The sequence below is a fragment of the Bacillus rossius genome, chromosome 3 (assembly GCF_032445375.1).
Source record: "Bacillus rossius redtenbacheri isolate Brsri chromosome 3, Brsri_v3, whole genome shotgun sequence".
NCBI classification, from domain to species: Eukaryota; Metazoa; Arthropoda; class Insecta; order Phasmatodea; family Bacillidae; genus Bacillus; species Bacillus rossius.
Window position 1 is genome coordinate 40,804,683 of NC_086332.1, and position 24,357 is coordinate 40,829,039.

General features: G+C 38.5%; 1 protein-coding gene across 1 annotated transcript in view; it reads right to left on the reverse strand.

Moving 5' to 3' along the window:
• LOC134531275 (ras-related protein Rap-2a-like) overlaps positions 1-24,357 on the reverse strand; it is a 72,671-nt gene that overhangs the window by 40,697 nt on the left and 7,617 nt on the right. Inside the window, exon 2 of the mRNA XM_063366968.1 lies at positions 16,334-16,539. Within this exon, the coding sequence (XP_063223038.1) occupies positions 16,334-16,539 (206 nt within the window). The remainder of the gene's footprint in view (positions 1-16,333; positions 16,540-24,357) is intronic.

Consider the following 24,357-nt stretch of genomic DNA (forward strand, 5'->3'; position numbering starts at 1 on the left):
AACAGAACAACGCCATCTTGTATCAAATAGGTTTAAACTAATTATAGAAAATTTGCCTTCGTTAAGGCTATTGTAAGGTATTTCGTAGGTCGTGGGTTTGATTGTAGTCACCTGCACTGGGAGTGGTTTTGCAACTCCCTGAAGGTAATACATCCCCCCCCCCCTTCCTGCACCCTCAAGGTGATACATCTCCCCTACTTCCTGCCCCCTCAAGGCGATACACCTCCCCCACTCCCTGCCCCCTCAAGGTGATACATCTCCCCTACTTCCTGCCCCCTCAAGGTGATACATCTCCCCTACTTCCTGCCCCCTCAAGGCGATACACCTCCCCCACTCCCTGCACCCTCAAGGTGATACATCTCCCCTACTTCCTGCCCCCCTCAAGGTGATACATCTCCTCCACTCCCTGCCCCCCTCAAGGTGATACATCTCCCTAACTTCCTGCCCCCTCAAGGCGATACACCTCCCCCACTCCCTGTCCCCTCAAGGTGATACATCTCCCCTGCTTCCTTCCCCACTCCCTGCTCTACGCATTGTTAGGCTGTCGAGGTGCTGGCCAGCACTTTAACTAAATGATGATAACAAAAAAAATATTTATGTACCCGATGGTTTCAGCGAGTCATTTTTTTCGCAGTGTTTGGTTGAACATTTATGCGATTTTTTCATGCTTCTATGACTTGGTCATATCTATTTTGGCACTACCTCGACGATTCATAGCCAATGATAAACTGGGTGAAAAATATAATATTATATAAGCTTATTAAGGTCTGGTCGTCCACAAGGTTATGAGAATTGGAAACATACTCAACACCTCAGTACAAGTAATTTTGGGAAGGTATCTGCCGTTGCGTAAAGCAAGAAACCATTCTTACATTTGCATGGGGTGATTTCAGGAAATTCAGAATGTCCGTAACAGGATTCTAAGTCATTTTCTCTCGAGTTAAAGCCCAGTGTCTGTTCTCTGCCAATCCGCTCCATCGGTGAGAAGTAGAACCACTCAAGCATGTACAGTACTCATTGGAAACAATGGAATAAATCGGCCAATGCAGTGCCCAACATGGTCAAATATTCCATATTGTCATGTTTAGCTTGAATCCGCTAATTTTTCGGAATTCCAGGGCTGCAACTATGAGTAGGGATTGAACCATTACGACATTTAGGGGGGAGGGGGTTATTTTGGAACTCAAATACTCACTTGTTCTGCGAATAGTGAGTGAAAATTATTTAAATTTCACTCTGGCGACTATCAACCTCCTTTCGTTTTAGCATCAGTAATAACAATAATAAAAATCATTTAACTGTCTACAGGAGCACTGTGGTATTCAAAACTAATATCAATATGGAGGTTTAACCATTTTATGCCTACGTCAAAACTAAAAAAAAGTCTACGGTATACTTCCGTATAGCTTATAAAATGTTAGATTTTTGTAAAATACTTAACCATTATTATTTTGAGTTTGAAATTAATAATCTCATACTGTTAAGTTTAAACTAGGTTATAGTGACATACAGAGAAGGATGATTCACCACAGAATGAGTGTCAGCGTATGTTTTTGAAGAAGATGGTTGGGGGTTGGTACAATCCCTCACTTCTTCAGCCTTATGCACATATAACATATTTTTCTGAACTTTAACAAAAGATTACCTTGGAAACCAGGTGCCAAGAAATGAAGATATTATAACTTTGTACAACATGTGGCTATGAGATGAATACGTTACGAAAATTGGTATATTATTTTATATTTTAATTGATGTTTCATTCAAGCGTATTTTTTTTAAATCATGGGAAAGATAATAGAACATTAAATAATTTGTTTTGTCATGCTTATTTATATGTACAGTTAATATTGGAAAGCTATTCAGAGAACAGTTTTCAAATAATTTTAACTATTGGAAGTACCGGGACAACATTAAAAAAAATTAAAGTCCGGGTAAGAATCCGAACCCACTATTTTGTAGTGATACAGTTGTTTTCATGTAAATGTACAGATTTGTAAATATCTGTAATTTTACATGAATAGGTATTTATGTTCCATTCACAAAAGAAAAATTGCAATGCAGTATTAACAGATAAGTTGTTTTAAGCAAGGTGAAGCTTTTCAAATTAAAATTACGAACGTGTATGAGATCGTAACTCGGTTGCGCAGACAATTACAAGGCCTGAAGAGCTCATTGGAACGGGGAATTGTCTAGGAGTGCGGCTTCCACGCCGTCACCCAGGTGCGCTCTCGCGAAGACATCGTTAGCGCTGATCGGCCTCCAGATCCCGCCCACAATGGCTGATTGCTTCGCCCCGCGCCGAGCCCCTCGCCACGGGGGAGGACGACCGCCCCTCTCGCCACAGACGGCGGGTCTGGAGTATCGCTCTCGCGGCCAGTTCGTGCAAAGAGTATATAAAGGATAAGAGTTGTAACCGCAATTTTTTAAGAGCGAAGCTTATCTAGCTCATTTGTTTGCCGAACATACCCGAAGTACGGACCCCAATTGTGCCAACTGCTAAACACACTAAATAAATAAAATTTGATTTGTCATCGCTGCCACCATCATGATAAAATTACTTATTAAATTATATTAAAATACAACAATTAAACAAGTTGTACACGTTTTAATTAATATTACACCATTAGCTTACTTTCTGTAGTACATTTTTATTAGAATAATGGTCATTTTTTTTTATATTACAACGTTTGCAGCATGTTAGACCGAATCCTCGGAATTATTCGGTAAGGAATTCGTTGCCCTATTCGAGTTGGAGGGGCCTGAGTTCGTGCGCCGCGCCGAGGAAGTGTCTCCGCGGCTCTCGCGCGCGGCCGATCGCTAATAACCCCCCCCTTCCCCCTCGGGGGCAATTACATCGGCGACCGCCTTCCGAAACTCGCTCGTGCCCGCGTTGCTAGCCGGGTCCCTGCAACAACGCGACGACGCGAGGACTCGCGGCAACGTTGTTCCGTTACCTGCCGTAATCAAGCTTAGCGCAGAGATGGTGAACTCGTGGCCCAGCACGCGTTGGAAACGAGTTCTCTGTAAACATCACTTTACGAACACGACTACTAAAAATCTCCTTCCTACAGCACAAGGCTATTAATGGTACTCTAAACTTGCTACTTACGTTTCGTCTAACAGCATACGGTAATAAGTAGATATTTATATTTTATATATTCCTGAAAATAAACTAACAAATACGACGTTTTTTACGTCCGTAACTTTCCGCCGTGACTTTTCCGGACGTGACGAGGATTTGGGACGCTTGTAGCCGCCTGGTGGCGGGCCAGCACCGTGCGGACAAGCTACACGTTTCAGAAGTTGGCTGCCTGCATGACGTCATCGGCACGTGGTCAAGTGCAATAATAAAAGATCGTTTCTTTGCTGGTGGTATGAATACGGGTCCCCAGCAAGGCAACAGGGGAGTCTACCGAAGTCTGCCGAAGTCAGATTTCTCCAATAAATAATAAAGGCATATTTCTATTGCTTCGTTCCTATATGTAATCCCTGTTTGGGTATAATAGGAGATTTATCAATCTAGTAATAGTTTTATCTTCAAATCATATAATCTTTATATTAACTTATTTTCAAAAGGCTTATCGGGGTTAGTGAGAGATTATATTGACTTGTCCCCATAGTTAATGTTATATGCATATTATATATCTTCATGTAAGATTAATTTCCTCTATCCAAATAAATGTTAAAGTAAACAAAATAAATAATATTAAACAAAAGTTTTCTTCTTTCTTCAGAATCTTCTGAATATATGCCATCACCAAAAATTATAATAAATATTTTCTTCACCTAAAAAGGGGTTTTAGACTATTATATTTATCACATCATGAAAGTGAACAAATTTTCCTTCTTTCTTCAAAAACCTTAAATATATTCCATATCCAGAACTAAATTTTCTTCATCTATATTTAGAGTTTATCTTCATAATGTTTATCACATAAATCAACTGGACAGAAATTCTTCTAAAATTTTCTTACAGTCAATCTTCATCGCTGTCCGTTTCCACAGATGCATACCACCGGTCAAATTCTTCTAACCGTTTCCCCATTTATGTTACTAGGTTTCTCCAAATTTCAAAAGAATTCTTATTATGGATAAGACTTCGAAGATCTTGAAAGTCATATCCTAGTGTCAGTAATTCTTGAGTATATTTTTCTCTGATATCTTCTGTCTTCTTACATTGATTTAAAACATGCAGTACTGTATCTTCTACTTCACAAATCTGACAAAGAGGTGACTGTACTAATCCGAGTGAATAGAGTTTTGCTTTAAAATTTCCGTGGCCACTGAGGAATTGCGATACATAATAGTCCGGTGTGATCCACCGACATTTAAGTCTTGCGTTAATGTCAGGTATAATATTGTATGTATGTCTTCCTGTTGTTGAGGAATCCCAAGTTTCCTGCCATCTTGATATAACATTCCGCCGAAGTTCCTTCTTCTCTGCCACAGAGATCTTCCTATCCCTATTTAACTGGGATACTTGCCCACGTTCATATATAACTAGGTCAATGGGTATGAGTCCGGCTATAACTAGGAGTGCATCTGTTGAAATTGTTCTATAAGATTTAGTTATAGCAATAAGTACAGCTCGTTGGCCGAAGTCAACTGGAGTCGGCATGCTGGCAGCCCACTGGTGCTAATGCTGCACCGTCGTCAAAGATAAGCTCTGTTCACACTGCCCCAACCGCCGCCGAGCCGTGGTTACAATAACGTTACTCTGCTCGAAGGAGTACCGCCATGCGGTCTCCTGGACCTCAATTTAACATATGAAAGACGGACTTCGTTTTGGACGTCTGCAGAGTTTGGAACACTGGACGCCACGGAGGAAGAGATAACGAGAAACGCAACTTAATTAAGGGTATGATTGGTACGGAACATACAGTATGCCGCAAGGGTAAACAATGGAACTCGGTCATTAATAAACTGAGGTAATTTTGAGTTCGGACTACATAAACTAACTCGAAAGAATAACGAGGACTGATGTTCCTAGTGTCTGTAGGAACAAATAACGTCTGGTCAAGACAGCGTCCTGGTGTACAAGACACTTTGAAGTAAATGGCAATTATATACACGTATCTCGGCAGGTAGAAGGGCAGGCGGCTAAACTGGTTGTTCCGAGGGTCCCGAGACTGGGCAGAGACATACGCGGGGTTGACGGAGGTGTTGACCATGGAACAATATTCACTGCTGCACGTACCGCAAGTTTGTGGTACTGGTGAATTGTTTGTTTCAGTTGAACACAGTTGAGGGGCGAGTCCAGAGGCACGGCGGACGAGTCAGCGCCAGAGAACCTGGGAGCTGCTCCATTTTTTTTCTACCCTAACTAAAACTAAGTATATTTTGGAAGGATCCGGGTTAGGAAGAGACTTAGGTGCGTCTCAGGCCAAAGCCTATACGCCTAGTCATGCTGGGATTAGCCATGCAGGGAGAGGGTCGCATGCATCATGTGCTAGGAGGGGATTGGCCAGCCATGGCAACGATTGGCGCCATGACTAACTCCCCTCACTCTTAAATCTAGACTATAACTAGATATAGGTTGGGCCCAGGTAAAACCTGCATATAGACACAGGGAAAACCCTGGGCACATTCATGCGGGATGCAAATTGGCATGCATTACGTGTAGGAATTTACAGGAGACAGAGGATGGTCTGGATGAAGCTTTGGACAGAGTAGAAAAGAGTCTATCATGCAGGGGTTGGGCACTTGGACTAGTGGTCCACTTGGAATTTTATTTGTATCCGGAATATTTGACCAGGGACGCAAGAGCCCCTGGTGGTGAGTGGGAGCTGCTCGTTGTGCACGCTGGCAGCGAGCGAACCCGAAGCGACCAGGTCGTCTCCGAGCGAGTGCCGAAGGCGAGCGAGCGACTCCGCTCGCCGAATAGCCTCATGAGTCGGGCATCCCCGGCGCGGGTCACCAGCTGAGACAACGGCTGAACAATGCGAATTCAATTTTATTAACACGCGCCGTTTCTCGAGGGACGTACGCCAATATATCTGGCAGTGCCACAACTGATAGAAGTTCGAAATAATAAATTATCAATGTAGTCGACGAGGCCGTTGGAAAAAGTAAATATTTAATAGATGTTTTAATTATGCTTACAGGTAATTAGTTATGTAGTAAAGTTTTAATATTGGTGATGTTGTCATCGACATATTTTGATGCATATGATATTATAATGATTTGAGGCAACAGTAGATACTATTTTGATAAATATTTATATTAAGAGTTTGCTTGTGCTTCGATGTGCTCCAAAATATTTTTAAATAAGGAATATAATGAATCAGGCCTGTTTAATAAGTGTAAAAAGTTTAGCATTCAATGTAATTATTACTTTATATTTATATGTTCACAGCTGAACAGATTTAAATGAACGTGGCTGTACAGAAACTCAAGTCGAATGAATAAGAGAACATACAAATCGTTTATGTTTGTGGATAATATATATTTTCAAAATAAAGAAAATTTATGCGTAGTACTTTACTCGTTCTCTAACAGAAACTACGTATGTTGTTGCACCTCTGGGGTACAATAGCATGCAATAAGTTGTTTATATTTGGAGAAATTACCCATTATAGCTTAACAATTTTAATGAACAAAAAAAAAGTAATCTCATAAGAATAACATCTATCTGAAAAAAGTGTATCATTTTATGATAATTTCTGTATTGTAATTACATAAATTTTCAGAAATTTCACGAAAAGTGTACAGACATTGACGCTGAAAATAGCCATGGATTTTTAACTTTATAAAAGTAGTTACACTTTATTTATGTGATATCGAGTCAGTTGTAGGCGGGGAACAACTTTGTTTGAAATGCTATATTTATTTGTTTCGTTTTCTCAAGAAGCTGTTTCATTGAAAGTGTTCACGCCTCGCACCTCACTCACAATGGCCGGGCGCCATATCTGGGAAGTTGGGAGTCTGCTAATAAGCAGAGATATCGCCGCCCCGAACAGGGCGCTGTTCCGAGTCGAAGCGCGAACAAGTTTTACTCCAAGTTTGTTCATTACTCGAGCCCTCGCTCTCAATTTCGGAAGAAACTGAAGACTTAATTACCGGAGCCTGGGGCGCGCTGAAGATGTCTGTCTCGGGAGTGAGATGGAGAGAAGGGACAGCTAGTGACAGCTCGTTGTTTATCTCCGCGTCGCCGGCGCCGGCGGCCGGGACAGCTGAGTTATCCCCTGCGCTGTCCGAACAACACGAGCTCCACAACTCATGCAGAGAGAGATGTAAAGCGAAGAAGGACCCGTCTGGTGTTCTCAGCTCTCCAGTTCGTCAGCCGTCGGAAACAAGTGCGTAAAACTCTCGACAGATCTGGTAGGAAGAAATCTTCCACCTATAAATCTATTAAAATACTAGCTAATACCCGACATGCGTTGCTATGCCTCATTCAAATTTTGTATCTTTATTTCAAATAGGTACACATGTACAAATAATATACGTATCTCTATATTTTTCTCCCAATCTCTTTATATATGTCCCTCTATAAAATCACAATATTTCTCTCCATATACCTCCATATCATTCTATATCTCTCTGTTTATCTACCTTTCTATCTATATCTCCACATATATATCTCTCTAAATATATATCCCTCGTTCTATATCTCTATATCTCTTGATATATCAATATATTCTTCCTCTCTATCTTTCTATGCCTCCCTCCATCTATCGCTGTCTGTATATTCCTATTTATATCTTTATCTTTACAAAACAGAAGACTAACACACAAACTATAATTTATATATATTTTTAATCATCTATATTTTTACCTATCTTTTTACCTGCCACAGATGTGACATAGGTATGTAAAACACGCACGTATTCGAATGCAACGTTGTGTCAAAACTGCAAAGCAGTCGGTGAAGAACTTAGGAGATTTAAGATTTATAGCGAACGAACATTAACATTTTTAATTATATTGCTGAATGATTTTCTAAAAATACTTCGTGTACCTCTCCCAAATAAACAATTCAACTAATTCGGCAAGATATAAAATAAAGCGGAAAACGGTTTCAACATAAGATTATTAATAACTGGATAAAAAAATGTGAACGAGTCTTTCGGTACTCGCCAGTGATGAGTAAACATCTAACCTGGGTAACGTGTAAACTCATGTGTTTCATGTTGTTCATGTTGCAAATCAAATTATAATACGAAAATCGAACACAAAATTTAACTTAGAATACTTTATAATAATGCCCATCTTGTTTATATTAACTCAACAGTTATTACTATGAAGTTTTAACACACGTTAAAAGTTATACTTCTATGTTATGTAACATAGAAAAACATATTACAACACTAATTATATGTTTGTATAATTGTTTTTGCTTAAAAAGACTGAAATCAGTATGTTATCACTTCCTAAAAACAAAACTTAAAACTATTGAGGTTATTCCACATTATTATATAATATTAATGTAATAAAATATTATAAAAAGTAAAAAAAAAAAACAATGTTCTAGTGACGAGATCTGAACCACGCCCCTTGGGGTTACCCAGCTCTGTCTCTCTCTCTCTCTCTCTCTCTCTCTGTATATATATATGTATATAATCATTGTAATACCAGTTTTCTTAGGTATTTTAAAACTTGTGAGTACTTTATAATATGACAATTTTAGTTTACCAAATATATTCCAGAGTAGTTTCACTGTCATAAAGTTTCATTTGGCACACCAAAAACGTTTGGTATGTCCCCTAATGTTTACGAAAGTGACTACAAACGTGTTTATATTGATACACGTAGGTCCGTTATCTTATGTGTAACATTTCCGTTCATCGACTTCCGTTCCATTTTCACGAAATTAATCCTGCCGAATGCCGTATGCTAAGAACTAAGATGTTTACACATATAAACATGTTAAAATGTTTGCTAACTTCAAATACACCCTGTTGATTAGATTGTGAGTTGTGAATTCTCTTACAACGGATCGCGATAAGAAGCACATTCATTGATGTTTTTTGTTGATTGGGACTTTAAGGCCGGGCACACACAGAATGAGGCACGACACGACACAACATTTTGTCTGACAGTCATGTAAAAATAGTGCATACGTGATCAGACGCCACACGTGCCACAAAACGGTTTCGATCAGACCGTCTAATGGCTGCGCGCGCGAATTAAACACATTTGTTAATAAAGGCATGCTGTAACGTGTTTGTAGCTGACTAGTTAAACTGTTTATTATTATTACTATTATTACTTGATTAAACATTCACTTGAAAATTATTTTAATTTATTTTTTTACAGCATAGAGCTGGATTAATGTATATTAGTATGATTAGTACAGGAATGAAATATTATATACTAATATAATCTTTATTTGAAGGTGTATGTATTACCACAAAAATTTTGTTTCATGAATTTGAGAAGAAAAAATCAAAAGAAAAGGAAGATCCAGCGTTTTTAAATGAACTTTAAATCATAATTTGCATTAGATATTTGACTTCAATTTTTTATAATCAAAAATGTCATAAGGACATGTAATAAACTACATGAAGTATTTACCCGTAAAGCTTTAATAATTGTACACCTCAATGCAAACAATAAAACTAAATGAAATTACAGCATTGTGCATTCTAACTATTACACCAAGACTGAGGTGGTGACGAGGTCCCTGGACTACTTTCGAAAATCCCGCCAGACCTCGGCGAGTCTCGCCTGGCCGGGAGACTAACTTCCTCCTCTTTTCCCCGTCCTTATTGTTTACACCCCTCCTTGTTGGTTGCCTAGTTACCCACTGCCCCCGCGGCTGCGCAGATGGCTCCACGCCTGAAACCTCCTCCTTGTGAACTCGACCTGGCAACATGCCTAGCTGTTGTTGAATCCGCCCAGGGCGTGTTAACTGCCGCAATAGCTCGCATGTGAGTGTGTTAGCTTTGGTAACTTCACGTTTCCACAATCATGGTTTTCCACCGTGCTTTAGAAATCTTCGTTAAATTAATTAAGCTTGTGAGATTAGCTTCCCGGTGTGTTCTGAAGGCGCCTTAGCAGTTTGGTTGAGCCTTTATCACTGGGTTCTGTTTGGCAGCACTTTGGAACTGTCTGTACTCTGCACGCATGAATTCCATACAGAAAGCTACGCTATGTTCACGATGATCGCTGTGTTCGCTGCGCCAGGTGGCTGGACAGGATAGTCTAGTTCGCGATGTCGGAGAGACGAATACCTTGAGATTCGAGTGATTATTCCGACATTTACAATATTCAGCTGGCTCAAGCAGTATGAAAACGTATAAAGAAAAGGGGGTCCATGAAGTCAATTTAAAAAGAAAATAATTAGGCGAATTCCATAATTTGATGAAGCAGATGCGTAAGGACGAAGCCAAATGTATGTGTTATTTAAATAAAATACAAGTCAATGTGATAAAATTTTATTTCTCATCAAGAATAAAATGGGGGGGGGGGGGGGGGAATATAGATATCTTACAGGAAAAGCGTTTTATTAGAATAACAATTGACTATTTGCTTGACGTCAGTAAACATTTAAACACGATATAATTCTTTAACCATTAATAGTCAACGGAATAAAAGGGAAATTAAGAATAATGGGAATTCACAACAATAAATATTTTTTTAACACGCAGACTTAGTGAACCTCCCTTGAAATCAATCCCAGGCGTTATTCCGCATATCCTGGTTTCTATAGACATCTATATATGTATTCCATAAACGTGGATATTTCCATACTTCTTCAATCAAAGTTTCTGTCGATAAGATACTAATTTAAAGCAAACACAGATGTACAAAACACAATTCCGCGTGAAAACAATTTTTTTTTTGTTTATCTGCGCATTCTGCGCATTCGAGGTTTCTGAGAGCACCTGCGCGCATGTCTCCTCTGGCACAGGCGTGATTTCAGCTTTTTAACTGAGGTGGCGAGGCGTACTGGGGGTCTGGGGTGTAGAATATCCCCACGTGTAAGAGGGGTTTAGGGGATGTGGTGCCCCCACGTGTGAGGTGGGTATGTAGGTGTGAAATATCCCACGTGTAAGAGGGGTCTGGGGGATGTTTTGTAATGAATTTTAAAAATTATAAAAATTGGTAGTTCCTTGTTTTAAAATAAAATATTTGAAAAAAGAAAGGATTTGACTGTGTATATGATGCGAAGCTGTAGCATTAACAAAATTGTATTTGATTTTGAAATTAGGAATTATGAACTTATGTTATAAACTGGACACACGATATGGAACAATTACCTAAAAATCATTGATCACATACATACACAATTTTTTTAAACCAACAAACAAAACAAAAAATTTATTTTCACGTCTAATATGAAAAAATTGTTCGGAGTTGGAGCCAAATAAGCACAACTGCAGACTAAAAAAAGGCGTCTTTAAGTGAACACAGAGTTAAGAATACTGAAACACGCTAATCTGTAAACATTGTCGTAATATTTCTGTAATAGTAGTACTTTCCACAAGAAATAATTACAAAATATTACAGGATATAATTGTCCCTGATATAAAAAATAATTTATTTCAAAGAAATTAATGGAATTTTCTGTGTCTAAATGCGTTACTTTAAAACAAATTTTTTAATTATTACTAATGTGTTTATACATATTTGTTCCACGTCTAGCAAACATAAACAGACATGAATAACCGAGAAATTAGTTATTTGTGTGGTATACAGTTACAGTAATTACATCGATAAATAGATGGAAAAAGATAACACACACGAGAAACGCTGTTTTACTCACTGTGATTGGCATTCTAACAGTGGCGAAAACACTAAAAGCAACGTTGCCGCACTTCCAAAGAGACTAATCGTTGTTGATTACGATACTCGCTATAGCAGGTTCTAGAATAGGCTTCTAGCTCTCTACCAGACTGGAACTATCAGATCATTCCTTTAGAGGAATTATACCGACAGGCATGGGCGTAGATTAGCATTTCCTCCCCATTGTTACCCACACTACCTTGTCCTCTGAAACGACAGTATTAAAGGTTTCAGGTAGTCTGTTTTTAAAGTGGTTTTGCTCGCTGTGCGCCAGTCTTCTGCTTTCTTGGCAAACATCAACATGGATAAGTTCGTGACGCGGAAGAAACGGAAAACAGAATCTGATTCTCACCTGGTAAGCTTGATTGTTTTATAAGTAGTGACTATTATTTAGGTAATATATTTTATATAAGTGATTATGTAACGTTATTTTTTCCAGTAAATAAACAACTTAATACTTAAACAGTAATTATAGCAGAATTTAGTTTATTTACGAACTGAAACTTATATACAATTTTCTGGAATTTTTTAGCTCATCTCCATTCTGTAAGGCTAGCTGCTCTGTAAGTTACATGTGAATATACAGGGAATAATTTTTTTCCTCGTCAATATGGAATTTAAAATCACTCCCCATTTATTATCAAACGATAATTTTCACAATTCATGGCCGATAATCACTTTATAACATTTGTTATTTGATAACTGCAACACTGCACGAGTAAACAGAAGTAAGAGTGAGAAAGAAGTATTTAAACGTTACACATCCGTATTTAAGTTAATAAGGAAGAAAACGCGTCTCTTTAATCAAGCGGCATATTTTAACTAAATAATTCACTGCCAAAATACTGATTATACTAAATATAAGCCGAGAAATTTATGTGGTTCAATTAGCTGTAGGATAAATTTCATAGTTCTATCTCCGAGATTTTTCATTTGTGTCATTATGTTTTTTTCTTTTTTACCTGGTTGATGCCTTTACTAAATAAAATAGTCTTTAAGGGTATTAATATGATTCGATCGTTCATTTGACGATGATCCGTTTATTAGCTTTGGCGCTTTGGGTTTTTAGGGCGCATCAAAAACTGTGAACAAAGAATTTCACGAACAGCATTTGAATCTCAGTAATTATGTGATGTGGCATAAAAAAAAAACCTGACAAAGTGCGAGTCGAACTCGCGCACGAAGGGTTCCGTACCATTATCTATAAAAACGGCAAAAAAAATCACGTCTGTTGTATGGGATCCCCACTTAAATATTTATTTTATTCTGTTTTAGTATTTCTTGTTATAGCGGCAACAGAAATACATAATTTGTGAAATTTTATTCTGTTTTCACGTTTGTTGTATGGGAGCTCTGAGGCGTGTGAAGACATGGTTAAGAAGTACCATGACTCAAACCCGTCTCAACTCAGTGACTGTGTGTCACGTTCACAAAAGTCGTTTGGATGAACTTAGTTTACATGAATTAGCTAAAGATTTTGCTTCAAGATCTGAAATTAGAATAAACACTTTTGGAAAATGGTAATTAGTCCATTGAAAAGTTACATTTGGGGTTGCGTTTTTTAGAGGACGCAATTTTATTTTTTTGATGTGTAAAGGGGGGGGGGGGTCAATGTAAAGCTAAAACAAAGTTTGTCGGGTCGCCACCCTTTTCCCACGGCCGCCATCTTGAAAATAGGGGTTGAAATGGTTTTTACGATATATCTCTTAAACTATTTATTTGATAAAAAAAATTGTTAACATTTTTTGTTGCAAATTAAATTCTCTACAACTTTGGTCCAGTAACCTTTTTGTCGTAGAACTATAAATAAAAAAAGTTATAAGCGAAAATCTTCAGAAATTCGAGAAAAAAATTTATATTTTTCGATATTACTTTTTTTTTATCATTTTACGAAAAAATGATATCTGACCATTTTTGTAGATTTTTGTTTGAGGAACAACTTTTATTCGCATCATTTTTTCATTAAGTCAATAGCTAAGGTTTTACAGCGCTCCGAATTGAGTACTATTTTTCAGTACTCTTAACTATACCTATATTATACGTGTGTACTAATAATATGTCATCAGTTATTATTTTTTTATTTTGTTATTATAACTTTTTTAATTACAAAGTTTGCAATATTATTAATCATTAATTATTGACTCTTTTCCCCACCACCCACGAGGTAGTGTCTAGAGGCGCGTTTTTTTTTTTACGTGGTATCCCCAATAGGCATAATCCACGGTGATTTTCTAAATTAGAACTACTCCGTCCTCAGTCGTTTCGATGGACCAGGCTGCGGCTCAGCATATGATCGGCTTTCTGAATTAAATACCAGTGGGTGAACTGGAGAAGGAAGGGGTGTTAATGTCGGCGGTTCATCATCAAAGTCATTTTCATTTATTAATTCTGAGAGTTCCATTAAGTTGCTGCAAGTCTCTCCAGAACAATGGAAGCACACTGCAGAACATTTCAGCCCTGCTTTTCGACATCCACACATCGCTCCACAGTTTCCTTTGCATTTGCAAAAGATCAATTTTAGAAGCTCAGGGGGTGCTGGAGGTTTAGAGTTCTGCACTGGCATCAATAATTTTCCACATTTTTTCCAGCCTCAGTCTTCAGGATCATTATAATTACCAAGCCACGACTGGACCTGATGGTAGACTCGGAAAGTATGAAAGCGAGCTGTGTCTTGTGTTGGAGGAAGTGAAGATAAGTTAAATGTACTTTTTGTCACTGCCTTGGCGAATTGTTTGTATCTTAGCCTGTCAAGAGAATTATCATCTTTATTACCACCGTATAAAGAGATAAAGAAACGTTCACCAATTACAGTGAGCAAAACAGGTTCAACTCTCTTGTTGAGAAACAAAGCCGTTCCACTTGCAAACTCTAAATGTTTTTCCAGGTTTTTCACAAATTTCATTTTACCGATATTGTAAGGAGCTGAAGTTGTGTCACATCCGGAAAAAGCATGAAGAAACAGCAAGTTATCCGCAATGAAATTTCCGTACATAAAACCTGACGCACAATATAATTGTTCTGCTGTTCGTCCTTTTGATGGTTTTAAAAAAATACATTTGCTTGTTCTCTGCCAAGTGCTGTGAGCAATATCAGTATGTCAATATCTTCAGCTACAATAGTAACGGTATTAAATAATGGAGATGCAGCAAGAGCAGTGCGAACGATAAGAGCGTCTGCGTCTGATTCTGCTTGGTCAACAGTGAAACCCATTTCCGAGAATACAGTTTTAAGAAGTATAATAAAGTTAGATTTGTTCTTCTCATTACCAAGAAATTTCTCTTGTGATAATGTCGGTATGGTGTTCTCGTCAAATTTTACTTCTGTCGACTGGTGTTTTTTCGTGCGGCGCAAACGTTCCCAAGACTTTGTTCCTGCGACATCAGGGTCGTCTGAGTAACCGCCAAACACAATGCTTGCAGAGAGCCCGCAGTGTTCTTATACATATTTGACGTATTTTGTAGTTATATTCTTGGTCACTTGGGTATTTTCTACCTGAACAGTATTCTCGGTAACGGCCATCAGATTTAAAATTATTTTAAAAATCAATAATTGTTAAATCCTGTTATGGAGTGAAAAAGAGTCAATAATTAATGATTAATAATATTGCAAAATTTGTAATTAAAAAAGTTATAATAACAAAATAAAAAAACAATAACTGATGACATATTATTAGTACACACGTATAATATAGGTATAGTTAAGAGTACTGAAAAATAGTACTCAATTCGGAGCGCTGTAAAACCTTAGCTACTGACTTAATGAAAAAATGATGCGAATAAACGTTGTTCCTCAAAAAACGATCTACAAAAATGGTCAGATATCATTTTTTCGTAAAATGATAAAAAAAAGTTATATCGAAAAATATAATTTTTTTTCTCGAATTTCTGAAGATTTTCGCTTATAACTTTTTTATTTATAGTTCTACGACAAAAAGGTTACTGGACCAAAGTTGTAGAGAATTTAATTTGCAACAAAAAATGTTAACAATTTTTTTTATCAAATAAATAGTTTAAGAGATATATCGTAAAAACCATTTCAACCCCTATTTTCAAGATGGCGGCCGTGGGACAAGGGTGGCGACCCCACAAACTTGGTTTTAGCTTTACACTGACCCCCCCTACACATAAAAAAAATAAAATTGCGTCCTCTAAAAAACGCAAGGTAAGGCCTAAAAAATGTTACATTTCAATGGACTAAATGTATGGGTGGGGTGTTATCTATTTGCATTTTATTCACGTATATTATTTTTATAGATTTTTTCATGGATATTTCATGTATTTAGGTTAGCAAATTATTCAAACATGTTTGAGAGATCACTTCTTATAGTCATTATTAATAATTACTAAAACATATGTTGTTAATATCCCTTACGTAAAAATAAAGTGTATAACATACGAGCTTATCATCCAGAGAAGATTTGTTTCGGTTGACCTATAGCGCAAAATTCTTAAACCACAGAATTCACGGGCCCCCCCCTGAAAATCCTACAGATTTTCGCCCATGGACAGGGCCAAGAATAAGGCTCCAAGGTTGGACTATGGTAGGCCTGGGCTCTAACCTATGGCAACACCTGGGCTGGAGGCCCATGGCAGCACCAGACTCTCACCTGGGCTGGCGGTCGCGGGCGGGCGGCGCGCTGGTGCCGCTGTGGCTGGACCCCGCCGAGCTGACGGACGTGATGGACCGAGAGCGCCGGGAGCGGAAGGAGTCGCCCAGGTTGAACACGCCGCTCGGGGTGATGGAGAAGCTGCGCACGCGGTAGTACTCCACCGGCTCGGGCGCCTCGTCCCGCCGCAGCTGCCCCAGCATCGGCTGCAACCCGCCACACACCCCGTACTCCCGAAATATTATCACACTCTTCGGAACTACATCTACTATAACAGTTATAAACCTTTTACACATCCATGCCTTACCCGGGACATTAATTATAACTTCTTTCATTAAAGCCTACGCCTCAACTATTTGCGCTACACAGTTTTGCTCCTGTGAGATAAAATACTTCTTTAACGATCGATCTCACACGCTATATTCATCCCTACAAATGACACGTTAGGAAAACAACGCGGCACAGACTGCGGTGCCTCTGTTGCACGAAGCGCGCGGCCGGGGAAATGCGAAAGGTCGTGGGTTCTTCCAGTCATTATGCCCCAAATGCCAGCGCCTCGCGGAGTCTCTGTCGCGGGGCGGGCGGCGGCTTCTTTGATGGTGGGCGAGGTCACCGGCTGTGGCAGGGTGTTCGGGGCCGTTACCGATGTGCGCAGCCGGGGATTACGTCATTGGTATTCAACGCAACCGAGAATTCCCGCTACTTTAGGTACATAGGTAGTTTATTTTTATTAATGGAGCAACAGTCGGTGATTGAAATAGCAATAGTTAGTTTTGAACGATCAAACAAATTTTAGTGACCAAAAGTAAAAAGATGAACACCTGTGTAACAGTTTTTTATTGAAGAAAAAAATTACTAACGTGAAAAAATCACTTAATTCTCAGCCTTACTTTCAATCTCTAACTAAACAAATTCATAGAAATACTCGTTTTAACGCATGCAAAATTACAGAATTATCGACTTAAAATAACATTTATTCTTTTCATAACAAACCTAAAGGAAACAATATCGTTGTTTAATGTTGGCTTGACAACCACCGGCACACAGCAGTCCGCACACCGCCTGGCGACTGAGAAGTGCTCGCATGATCGCCTCGCTAGAAGAGAGCATCAAGTGAGAGTAACCTTAGAACGCAATAAAAACTAAATTTTATACTGTCCATGTCTAATCCCGAAAAAACGAAGTAACTGGGAATCGATTTTAAATCCCTGGTTTTTCTTAATACATCAAAAGTACCGAGTCTGGTACTTTCGTGACCTTAGCTGTTGGCTGTCCGCGTCGTGGATCATGCTACGACGCGTTTCCAACCAAAGTTTTAGAAACAAACCAAATTATCACCGTGAGTGGTAATTTAGACTCGCAGAGCGAGTATTTTGTATTTGGGCTGTGTGGATTTATTGAAGTTACACGTCTTTGAGGCGCGTTAAGGGTGAAATTTTAGTAAGAAACGGAAGTGCAATTAAGTGCGCACGCACCACGGCCGGAAGTCTCACACGAAGGAATCCAAAGCGCATGCGTCACGTGCCGAAGTCGCTAACCTGTCCTTGTACGTGTTTGCTACGTGAACTTCGCGGGACGTCCAAGCGTATCGGGCTCCCGAGTAGATCTCTGAGATAGCAAAACTATTCTGGAATACTTTTCATAAACTGTAATAACCACAAAAAAAAAAGAAGTAATCGCAAATTCTATAATACGCTATAATACTAGGATTATAATATAATACAGAAATATTTACCGATAGCAATCAATGTCATAGTGGCTATGTAGCTCAGTGCTTAAGTGCATGGCTCACAGACTTATGGATACAAATTCAAATCTCGTCACTGACAAATATTTTTTTTTTTACTTTACATAGCTTAGTTTGCATTTTAACACCAGAGTTTAAGCAAATCATACTATTACTAATTCTTGGTGAAATTTTGCAAAACTGAAATTAAAAATAAGAGTAATGTACATAAAATTAAAGGAAAAGGAAGATTACTGCCAACATAATAGTTTTAAAAACCACTCCATTATACATTCTTACCCTTTAAAAAGAATGCTGGTATTTATTGATGACATTTCGCACACTTGACTTTCAAAATAAGACAAAAATTATTGCCTGCATCAGATTTCGAAAACACACATTCCTCCCATCCTACATTCACCCGTAATCTAAATTTGATTTGTTTCATATTTTAACGCTTTCTGACTGAAAGTTGAGACACGGGAAGAGTTCTAGAGTGTTGAACGCAGGCAGAAGGAAGGCCTGGCAGTGCCTCTTTGAGAGCGAGGGAGTGACGCGGTGGTTAGAGAAGGCTCCGAGTCGCGAGGTATCGACGAGGAGGTATCGAGTATAGCCCGGAACTCGCGAGAACACGGCCGTGTCGAAGTCCCCCCCCCCCTTCCAAGACCCGTCATTCCTCCCACCTCAACATGCTCTCCACCTCACCACCCCACCCCATTTCCCCCTTCTCCCTTCCTTCTTTCTAACTCCTCCCTTCCTCAACTTCTCCCTCCTTCCCCTCGAGTGACGATCAGTCTTGCTACAATGTGTCGTCTCCGATGTATCGACCACTGGAGGGCACCTTCAGCGTTTCCGAACATACCAGAAACCAACAATAACCAACAACTAACTCTAACTGGGTCCTGAAACAAGTGAATTATAATCGCTTCTATTTTGTTAAGACCGTGAATTTTGTTTCTTAAAGGGACAAGAGAAATTAAAAAAACCACACTCAAGTAATAGCCAACAACTATATAACTATATAACTATTTTGGACAACTGAATCGTCTATTTTGTTTTTAGAACCCAGATTTCACAAGTAAAGACCTTAGTTCTTCTTGGATGTAATAATAATTCATAGGTTAGTAGACACATAAGTCGATACACTGTTAGAAATTACTGTAAATTTACGGACTTGACAACGAAGAATTAACCTGAAATATAAGAAGAGTTCGTGATTTATATTAACTGTATCTTCGGAGAAACTACGCCGTATTTTGATTTCCGAGTTGTATGTTTCGCTAACTAAAAAGATAAACCAAAACTTGTACAAAAGAAGAATGTTCTTAACAAGTTTGGAAAGTTTTTTTTTAGTATACCAAGAATATTATTTTGGATTCATGTTCAAAGAAAGTGAGCTTAGTGTCCGTAAATTTACAAAGATAGTCGTACAATTTATAAAGATCTCTGGATAATTTGTAACCAGTCTTCTTCGTAAAATGAAGGTGATTTTTTTAACTGAGTAGGTGACATACGAAAACCTTGTTTTATTTTCAATTTAAATTCACATTATTATCTAAGTGCTTGTAAATTATAAGCTTGTGGCTTGTAGCTTGTGAAGTTGCAAGTTGTAGTGTTCATGGGGCAAGTCGTGAAGTTCAGTGTTCTCTACCTCGATGGTCCTCTGCGGCCCTGATCGCTAAGGCGTCGCGCTCATGTGGCGAAGGTCGCGTGTGCGATGCCCACGCCTCGGCACTGAGTTAATAATCTAGCGGTTCTAGTAGCCTTATGGCCCCCGCCCACCTAGGCACACACACGGTGCGCAGAGCTTCAGGAGAAACCACGCGATTTGAAAAATACTCAAGATATCCGAGCGGGGTCTCTTTACGAAAACCATTTAGGAATTAGCAAAGGGCCGAAAAGTACTTTTTATTTCGGATTAAGTATGTAAACTTTATTTTAGAAGAGTTAAAATGACTACAAGGCGTGTTTTCAGAGTAATGTTTGGGTATAAAACAACCGGTACAAATTCTTGAAAGCACTTAAGGGACTTGCATTACTCCTATACTTTCATTTCTTCGTCATATAATGTTACGGTCACCCATCAAATTTCACATTTGTCTTATGCACGACGAAAAGACTGCGCGTCAGTTCATAGCCTTGCGCCTAGAAGAGATACCACGCTAGAAACACCAGCGAGATCGCGCTTTTCATCCCGCCTCAGTAACACAGATACACGCCTGACTATACGGGCACCTTAAGCCTTAGTGCATAACCGTGTGAAGAAAAGCCCTATTTAAAACAAAAATAAAAAAATACACTCTGTGGACCTTATTTCCTTGCTATCTAGCGTTATTTCTCTAATCAATAACGATCAGGGTTTAACTTTGGTGGTTATATTATTTGAATGTTTCATTTGATTGCAGATTTGGCCTTGTCTCTCTGTCTATGCAGGAAGGCATTAATGCGCAAACGCGTGAAACTAGTTCCGAACTCCAAACGGGCGGGCTCGCAGAAGTAACAGGAGGATTGCGCGCGCTGTGAAATCGAATGAAGGGCGCGCGTATCTTAGCTTCATAGTTATTTTCAGCATATCTATGACATTAGCCCAGCATCGGACGTCAGTGCTGTCCGCATGCTGTTACTTTGCAAGCATAGGGAAGAGAAGGTCATCGGTATAGTTCTTACCGGCTAATTAAAAACTTCGTGAGGGCACGATGATTTAACCTCAAATCGCCGCTGAAGCTTTCATGCGGAGGAAAGTTTCAGAATATGCTTCTGCGCCCTCTTTAAGCTGTGATTAGAAGGAGGAAGTTTGAAGGACAGAGTCCGGCCTTTTTTTTTCTGCCGCTAAACTCTGTAACAGAGATAAAAAGTCGCAACTTGGCTTGGAATATTGAGAAATTTTGAGTGGAGTTCTCTGGCCGAGTATCCAAGACATGAACGTCCTAAGCAACTAAGCAACGTACAGCTTAGCGATGATAAAAAAAGGTGGTGCTTAGGTCAATTCGTTCGTAGTCCTTACAAACGTTTCACTTCAAATGTTCAAATTAAAAAAATAATAAACTACTTCTATAGTGACTGTTCAAGAAATCAATCGTAATTTTCAAGCAAATGGGTTCCAAACTATTTAAAGTGAATTACCTTACACGGTGCAACGCCTCATTAAATCAAAAGGTCCATTTAGAATTTGGTACAATGAAAAAAATATGACCGACTAAATTTTCAAATGTCTTGCTATTTCTCTTACACATGACCCAATTTGAAAAAAATAATAATAATTGTACGGAAATTTTAAGATATTAAATAAATAAAATAGGGCTGCAAATGATTCTAAATGAAAATTTTGTTGTACAAAGCGTATTGTCCCCGTCATACACTTTGCTGTGCCGGTCCCGTAAGAAACTCACACCTTGTGGTCTTTTACCCCCTTCTGCATCCTCGCTTAACTTTTACTACATTTTAGTGAGTATTAACTAATAAAATTACCTTAAATATCTACAAACTTGAACAAAATCAGTTTACTTGTGCTAAATTTGTGACAGAGCAGTGACATGATGTGCGAAAATAGAGCAACATAGTGGAATGCTTGGCCAATGCATTACGATACAGTAGTTCTACTTAGCGATGATTACAAACTGAATCTGTTTGTAAACAAACAAATTTTTCTACTTTTCCAGCCTTTTTTTTTTGCCAGGCGTTTATTATTTATTTAAACATACCTACAAACAAAATATAACCCTCCCTTCCCAAACAAAATTCGACATTTATGTTGATTATACATCAAAACAATACAAGCAAAAACTTCTCTTTGCAACATTTTTATATACTGCAACATTACAAAATGTATATTACTGAACATACAGAGGAACGTGCAAAGAGCTCATGTATTTGTGGAAAAATTTTCGCGTCAAGATGTTACTAAAAAAAAACTGAGGCTGTTTCTTGCTGTTACGACGAGTCACGAAAGTCCAGAATTATTATTGGCCGGCCAAGTGTGGGGAACATCTCTCACCGTCTACGGCACAAATATTTATGAGTGATTTATTTTGTATTTTATAATAACATTAGAATATAAAAATGTGATTTAGAGTTTTAAAAAAAATTATTTCTATCAGCTGAAAAAAAATGGGACTACATACTTTGTGTGCCTTTCCCTCAAATGGGTACTGAATTCGGCACTGCCAAGAAAGCACGGCGATCTAATTCGTAACCGCAGCAGGCCGCCAGCAACTCTCACCACTTTCTTGCGAATATGGCCCGTTGCGTGGTGCACAACAATAAGCTCAAACCCCGCTACGTTGTCCTCTGCCCAAACACTCCCTTACTAGATGCCAGCAAGTCGGGTGACGTCAGGCGCAGGCGGGTCCATGCCGTCGCGACCTGCCTATCCCTGCAGCATGGCGGGGTTCAACCTGAGCCGCACGCCGCCACGTGGACTCAACTCAAGGCATCGAGGCTTGACGAGTTCTCTGCGCCGTCCGCAACCTTTTAGCGTCAGAAATCTTTCCACAACAATGTTTCACGAAAACGTTGCATTAAAATTCTGCCTTGAAATTTTACTCTCACCGCGCCCATGGAAGTTTCACTTCAATAATGAATTAAATAGGGCTTACAGAAAATTTTAAAATAATGTTACTTAAATCTACGTCAATCAATAACTCTGGCAAGTAACTAGAGAATATTTACTTTAAGTGTTTTCTGTTTATGAATCATACAGTACTTTCGCCTTCATATTATTGCTAACGTTATGTGTTATAGTAGCATTACGTGAGATTAGTTTTTCCAAGTATTTAATGGATAGCTGATTTAAGTCATTTATGAGTCAAGTTCAGTTCTCTTTCTTAGCCATATTGTAAACTGAATAGAAATAAACGAAAAAAAAAATTGATTTTGATGAAGTGAAATCCATATTTGCAGAGAACATATTTAGGGGTAAAGGTTTTAAAAGCTAATATTCGTACAATGTTAAGTGAATAAACAATAAAATAACACTTGAAACTATACTATATCGTAATAACTTTATTCCGTGAGGGGTGGGAAGTGACAGGAAATGTTCCCACCGAGTACCTCCTCACGTTGCTACGCCACTGCATGGCCTCTTGCCCCACGTTCAGGCCGATCAACAGTTAACTGCTTTTAATGAAAGTGAATGTTTTTCTTACTTCCCTGATCTGCCACTGTCCACAAACCGCGCCACCGCTGTGCCGACAACATGTCTCAGCGCGAAGACATCCCAGTTCTTAGTTTTCAGTTAACCTCCACACAATTTCACATCACGCCTAATATACAGTTATTTTTCAATATGAGTTACAAGGGCCTGAGTTTATTGTAATCTGACCACGTAATAAGCACCTACCTTTTAGGTAGCACAGGTGCTTAATGTCTTGTTTGTTGGCTAGAGCAGCACAGTACCTACCTGTACATCCAGTGGTGCAGCAATATCTAGGAATGTGTATTAAATTATTAATTTCAGCTCACCCATTAGAAAAAAAGATTTGAGAAAAATGCATGGTTTCAGAAAGTCACACCATGGAAACGGCTACAGTAAGGCAGTATTTCTTTGCAATCTACCTTTAAAAAAATGGGTGCTTGTACTTATGTACACGCGTTAGAAGTTATACTTTCTTGGCGTAATAAAAAAAAAACTAACTTTAATTTTGCATGCAGATATTCAATATAAATAAAATTAATAAAAGGAGTGGAGTGTTTTTATAAATAAATACGGTTGATAAGGTATAAATGCAATCATATTTTAAAAAATTAAATAAATACTCGGTATTCATACGTGTGATAATTAATTATTTCATTTAGTAAAATAATCGATAAGAATTTTAATTAGTAATTAAAAAATAAATATTCTAAATTTTAATTCTAAGTTATTAATTTAAGTTATTTATTAAATAATAATTTAATAATTTATCATGTATAATGCAAATAAATTATTCACACGGTAACATATCTTCACTTATATAAAGACACCACAATTTATATCACTAATATTCACGATTAATAAATGTTTTCAATGATTTGGATAAGTATTCAACATAAATCACTAAAGTATAAGATTTAAGAACACATATATAATTTTTATATGTACGTAGGCTTTCTTCATCCTGTGAAAATATCGTTGGATGGTGCGCGCGCATCGTAAACAACCTCTCTCGTCATTTTTTTTTGCTCGCCGGCTGATGCTCGGAGCAGGGCACGTCGGGCCTAATCCCCTCAGAGACGCCGGCGACCTGCTGCTAAGCCGGCGTCAGCAGGCGCGTGGCGTCTCTGAGGGGCGAGACCACTCGGGCTCTCGCCCCGATCCACC